The sequence below is a fragment of the Scyliorhinus torazame genome, chromosome 5 (genome assembly GCF_047496885.1).
Source record: "Scyliorhinus torazame isolate Kashiwa2021f chromosome 5, sScyTor2.1, whole genome shotgun sequence".
NCBI classification, from domain to species: domain Eukaryota; kingdom Metazoa; phylum Chordata; class Chondrichthyes; order Carcharhiniformes; family Scyliorhinidae; genus Scyliorhinus; species Scyliorhinus torazame.
The window spans coordinates 270,892,258-270,898,397 of record NC_092711.1 but is presented as its reverse complement, the minus strand read 5'-3'; the positions used below and the strand labels follow the sequence as shown (position 1 = coordinate 270,898,397).

The 6,140-nt window shown below is 44.7% G+C and overlaps 1 protein-coding gene across 1 annotated transcript in view; it reads right to left on the bottom strand.

Annotated features, from left to right (window-relative positions):
• Positions 1 to 1,047: 1,047 nt before the first annotated feature.
• The window catches only part of LOC140421122 (cysteine and histidine-rich domain-containing protein 1-like), a 30,404-nt gene continuing 25,311 nt past the window's right edge, over positions 1,048 to 6,140 (bottom strand). The window contains exons 10-11 of the mRNA XM_072505532.1: positions 5,560 to 5,622; positions 1,048 to 2,816 (exon numbers count right to left, since the gene is read on the bottom strand). Coding sequence (XP_072361633.1) covers positions 2,532 to 2,816; positions 5,560 to 5,622 — 348 coding nt within the window. The 3' untranslated portion in view covers positions 1,048 to 2,531. The remainder of the gene's footprint in view (positions 2,817 to 5,559; positions 5,623 to 6,140) is intronic.

Here is a 6,140-nt window from a genome sequence, read left to right as displayed (position 1 = left end):
TCATTAATATATATTGTAAATAATTATAGCCCCAGCACTAATCCCTGTTGCTCTCCACAAGTTACACGTTGCCATCCCTGTCTTCTATCAGTTAGCCAATTCTCTATAACAATAATCTTTATCGTCACAAGTAGGCTTACATTAACACTGCAATGAAGTTACTGTGAAAAGCCCCTAGTCGCCACATTCCGCCGCCTGTTCGGGTACAAGGAGGGAGAATTCAGAAAGTCCAAATTATCTGACACCGTCTTTCAGGACTTGTGGGTTTCCTCCGGGTACTCCGGTTTCCTCCCACAGTCCAAAGATGTGTGGGTTAGGTGGATTGGCCATGGTAAATTGTCCTTAGGTTAGGTGGGGTTGCTAGGTTATGGGGATAGGGTGGAGGTGTGGGATTAAGTAGGGTGCTCATTCCAAGAGCCGGTGCAGACTCGATGGGCCGAATGGCCTCCCTCTGCACTGTAAATTCTCTGATTCCGCCTCACAACACATTACCAGATCTAAAATAGCCTGATCACTGGTTGGAGCCATAACATATTGTTTTAGGAAACTGGCCCGAATACACTCTATGAATTCTTCCTCATATAATCTTCTCAATCCACATGAACATTAACGTCACCCATGATTAATGTATTCCCTTCCTTGCAGGGCCTCATTATCTCCTGATTTATTCTCCATCCTACAGTATAGCTTCTGTTAGGGATCCTATAGTCTTTGCCAACCAGTGTTTTCTTCCGCTTGTTATTTCTTACCTCCAGCCATATAGATTTGACACCGTCCGATCCAAGATCATTTCTTGCTACTGTACCTATTCCTTTTTGTATTAACAAAGCTACGCCACCACCCTTCCCTTCCTGGTTGTCCTGATCAAAAGTCACAGGTCCCTGAATATTTAGTTCCCAGCTTTGATCTCCTTGTAACCTGTTGCTAACTTTTGGTTGGTTCAATTGGCTCTGTTTTATAACCTTTGCTCTAGAGTCGCCAGGTATCTTTGATACCGCCACGAGGTTCAAGTTCAAGTAATGATCAATAACTCAACACACCAATTAGTAAGATTCAAATCAATACACATTTATTATACACAGTAACTCGCTACTTATGCATAAACTCTACTTTCTAGGCTATTTCTATCACTAACAGGCCTATACTTAGCTTCGGACTGGCCCACCAGGTCAGGGGAACAAATGGCCTTTCGTTCAGGTCCTGAGTCTACAGGATTCAAAAGCTGGTATGGACTGGTAGCTAGGAGCGCCTATCTCGTAGCGAGCGTTGACTTGAGACTTACTTTCTTGAAGGCCGCTGGACAGTTAACTCTCAGGGGTTGCTTCGCGTTGCTGAGTGACCCTGCCAAAGAAGGTCGATTTGAACTTGGGGCTTTACTTTATAGTCCCCAGGGGCTTCCCGCCCTTCGGGGCGGACCCCGTATCTGGTTTCAAGTGATTGGACTTTGTTCCAATCGCTTGGTTCGATTTCTCCAATACTGGAGCTGTTCCCTGATCGTTGGGCGGTCTTTAAGTGTCCGTTAACATCTTTTGTGTTGGTTCCTGCTGGCGCCGAGGAGTCTGGCTTGGCTTTGTTTACCTCAAAATGTTTCAATTGTTCCCGGGGATCGCTTATTACTATGTAGATGGCTGCTACATTACTATGCAGTTGGCTGCTTGTATAGATGCTGTCTGGGCTACTGCAGGGTCTAATACACAGTAACCTGCGCCTGCTAGTTTTTGCCTGTGTTGGCTGAACTTCCCTTCAGCCTTTGCAGTTCTCCATTTTAAGTCGGGAAGTGGCCAACTCAGGTGGCTACAAACCACATCTCTGTATTGGCTGTAAGATCATACCCATTAATCTCAATTTGTGCCATTAATAATTTCTAATACATCTGTTTTTCATGCCTTTTCATTAACTTCTACGTAGGTGCTCCTGTTCTACTGGCCTAACATAACATGAGATTATAATCTAGGCTTACTGTATCTATGATCCTTTAATACATTGTAACCCCCCCCCCCCCTCATACCTTCTCTCTGGGCTGCATGCTTAAGGTTTCTCCAGTATTTTCATGTATTTCGTTCCATGAATCATTGTGCATAAACATAGAAACTCCTTACTCATTACAGCTCACAACTCTTTTCTATGTTTACATCAGAACCATTGGGACAGTAAGAAATATGTTTCTTGTGTTGTCCATTACCACTTAATGAGATATCTGTACTGGCACAGTTGTTTTGAAATACCCCATACTATAATGCCATCTATATTATTTTAAAAATGTAAAATGAGAACCATTTAATGTCAGACTGAAATCTGGTAATATTGTCAATGTTTGATCATTTATTTCCAATCTTTAGTGTTATGCATTTTAACTGCAGGTATTCACTATATCACACCATGGCCCACACTGCAAATTAGGTTCCAAAAATTCTTAAATATAAGTCTATAACATAATTGAACAGACCTCATCAAATAAGTGAAATTGTATAATAGCAGCCTATTTCATATTGTGGAGTCTTGAACACTGCTGCCCAACATCAAAAGCATTATCAATCAAATTCCTCATCGGTATCAGAAAGTCCTAAGCTGTCATCAGATTCATCATCTTCTAAAGGTGGTGGTTCATCTCCCACGTAGGTTTCCTTTTTCTCCTGGATTAAAGGTTTACTTTCTTTTTCTTTCTCTTCTTTTTCATTCTTTTCTTTCTCTTCCTTCTCTTCAGTTTTGTGAGGTGGCAGTTCAAGCTTGGCCCAGATTACTGGGTCAAGTTTTTTGAGGCTGATTTCCACTTTTGTTGGGCACATAATGACAAAGCTTTTCTCTATGTCAGCGACCTGAGGAAGGAATTAATTTAATTCAGGATTACTCATTTTGCCAAGTGCTAAAATCCCAATGAAGGTCTTGCTCAATGTACTCTCAGGCCTGTTGCACCACAGAGCGAAGCCAAGTGACGTAGTGAAGGTTTTCCCTAGTACGCACCAATTGTTTTCTTGTGAAAATACTGCCATTTTAGGAAACATCACTTGCATTGCAGAGCATGTCATAAGGGCACCCTCTAATGGCTATTTCAAGTTCAACACTGACCTAACTTAGTATTAATCAATTTAAAAGAGCTTTCATGCATCGATTATGGTGTTAGGTGGCGATCATTTTTGCTATTTTCCACACTTAACCCTTAAATTGCTGGCATCTTTGTGTGTCACAGGTCCAGGCATTTTATTAGAATTTCACATGTACAGACCGAAACAAATCCTAATTTAGTTGCAGACATCAAAATTAACTTTGTTTCTGTACGACAGTGAAATCTGCTCAACAACGGCAAATAAAATGGAATGCACCGCCTGAGGGTGTGGTGGAGGCAGGTTCAATTGAGGCATTCAAAAGATAAGTAAAGATGGCGGCTTATTTTGAGTTAATCTCTTCATTAAATTAACAGAAGCACAAAAATTTTCATTTAAACATCATGCTTAACATTTTTTTAAAAACAAGGTTTTCATAGATATGTAATTGGAAGGGCAAAATTTGACATTGAACCAAAAGAGCTATTCGAAGGAGTCAGCCAGGTTTTTGATCAAGGGTCGAGGGTCTTAAATGATGAGACTGCACTCATTTAATTTTCATTGTTTTATTAACTAATACGGTTCCCACTATGTTGCTGATAATAATAATCTTTATTATTGTCACAAGTAGGCTTACATTAACACTGCAACGAAGTTGCTGTGAAAATCCCCTCGTCGCCACACTCCGGCGCCTGTTTGGGGAGATTTAAGAATGTCCAATTCATCTAACAGCACATCTTTTGGGACATGTGGGGGGAAACTGGTGCACCCGGAGGAAACCCACGCAGACACGGGGAGAATGTGCAGACCCTGTACAGACAGTGACCCAAGCCGGGAATCGAACCAGGGACCCTGGCGCTATGAAGCAACAATGCTACTGTGCTGCCCTTTTTTTTAAGCAAATTGGCAGAGTAGGATGAGGACAATGAAAAAGCAGAAGCCCAAGATAAAATCAGCAGCCAGTAAAGAATATAAGGGGCGGGATCCTCCGCGAACCGGTGGGGCGGGCAACTCCGGCGCAAATAAGTGGAGTGAACCACTCCAGCGTCGGGCCGCCCCGAAGGTGCGGAATCCTCCAAACCTTCAGGGGCTAGGCCGGCACCAGAGTGGTTTGTGCCGTGCCGGCCGGCGCGGAAGGAGCTTGGCGCCATGCCAACTGGCGCCGAAGGACCTCTGCCGGCCGGCACAAGTTGGCGCATGCGCAGGAGCGCCAGCGTCTGTTGGCGTCAACCCAGCGCGTGCGCAGGGGGTGTTCATCTCCGCACCAGCCACCGCGGAACGTTACACCGGCCGGCGTGGAGGAATAGAGTGCCCCCACGGCACAGGCCCGCCCGTGGATCTGTGGGCTCCGATCGCGGGCCAGGCCACCGTGGGGGCACCTCCCGGGGCCAGATCCCCCCGCACCCCCCGAGGACCCCAGAGGCCGTCCATGGAGGCAGGTCCCGCCAGTAAGTACCTGTTGTAATTTACGCCGGCGAGACCGGCCGTAAAAGGGCGGCCACTCGGCCCATCGCTGCCAGCGGCCGCCGACCGGCGCGGCGCGATTCCCGCCCCCGCCAAATCCCCGGCGGGGGCAGAATTCACTCCGCCCTCCGGCGATTCTCCGACCCGGTGGGGGGTCCCGCCCAAGGTGTGTGAACTGCAATACCACAAGTAGGATGCAGATAATCTAAGAACTGGAAAACACAGCAGGTTTAGGGCACTAGATTGGCATAGGCAATGCAGTTGACAGCAGTTCCAACAACACTCAAGAAGCTTGGCACCATCCAGGACAAACGATACCATTTGATTTGTACCCCATCCACCAGTGTAGACATTCACTCCCTCCACCACTAATGCACATGGTAGCAGTGTGTACCAAGATGCACATGGTAGCAGTCTGTACCAAGATGCACATGGTAGCAGTGTGTACCAAGATGCACATGGTAGCAGTGTGTACCAAGATGCATTGCAGCAACTCACCAAACACTCTTCGACAGGACCTTCCAAACTCATGACCTCTACCATCCAGAAGCACAAAGGCAGCAGATGTATGGGAACACCACCACCTGTAAGTTCCTCTCCAACCACACTCCATCCTGACTTGGAGCTATATCGTCGTTCCTTCACAGTTATTGCATCAACGTCTTGGAACTCCCTTCGTAACAGCACATTGGGTGGACTGTAGAATTTCAAGAAGGTGGCTCACCACCATCTTCTCAATTAAATGCTGGCCTAGTCAGTGAAGCCCACATCTTGTGAAAGACTTCTAAAAAGTGCTGATTCACTGGTCACCATGAAAATGAATCCTAAATACTTGCTCTGTCACAGCTTCAATCCACTTGCTTGTATATACAGCTATTCTCAGTAAAATAGCAGTAGAGATGTTATAATTGATTGACACATGCCGTCTCAACTCAGATATAGATATAGCCACTGAGGGGTAATGGGGAAGTATTGGAAGGACATATCCCAGTGGAAGTCTGCGCTTTTAGGGGATGAGAGAAAATTGGGGGAAAAAAACAGAAAAAATACTTACACCCCACAGGTTTAATACTTTGTGAAAAACTTTATCCTGTTCAAATATGATGTGAATAGTCAACTGTAAAAGACAAAGAAGAAAGCTCGTAAACATTGTGATCATCAAATTTCTCTTACTGACTGCAATTATAGTAAAGATTTTAACTCCATTACAAAGACAGTTTGAATACGTATAGATGCATAACTTGCAGTTGATTGATTTATTGTCACATGTACCAAAGTACAGTGAATAGTATTTTTCTGCGGCCAAGGGAACGTACACAGTACATACACAGCAAATGCTTTCTGAGTAGACTAGAGTGAGAGATGTGAAACATTTTCCCAACATCAGTTGAAACTTTACATCACAACCAATGTAACTACAAGAGCAATGTACTATGGATGCTGGAAATTTAAAATAAAAACAGGAAATGCTGGAAATAGCAGGTCTGGCAGTGTAATAACCTGCACAGGACTCATCCACCTGGGGATGATTGTTCCCTGTGTTCAATTGGACTGAGTTAACCTAGCACTAGCATAAAAGGCAGGCAGCTGTAGAGCCAGCTAAAAAAGGAATGAGGACCTGGTGAAAGGGAACCG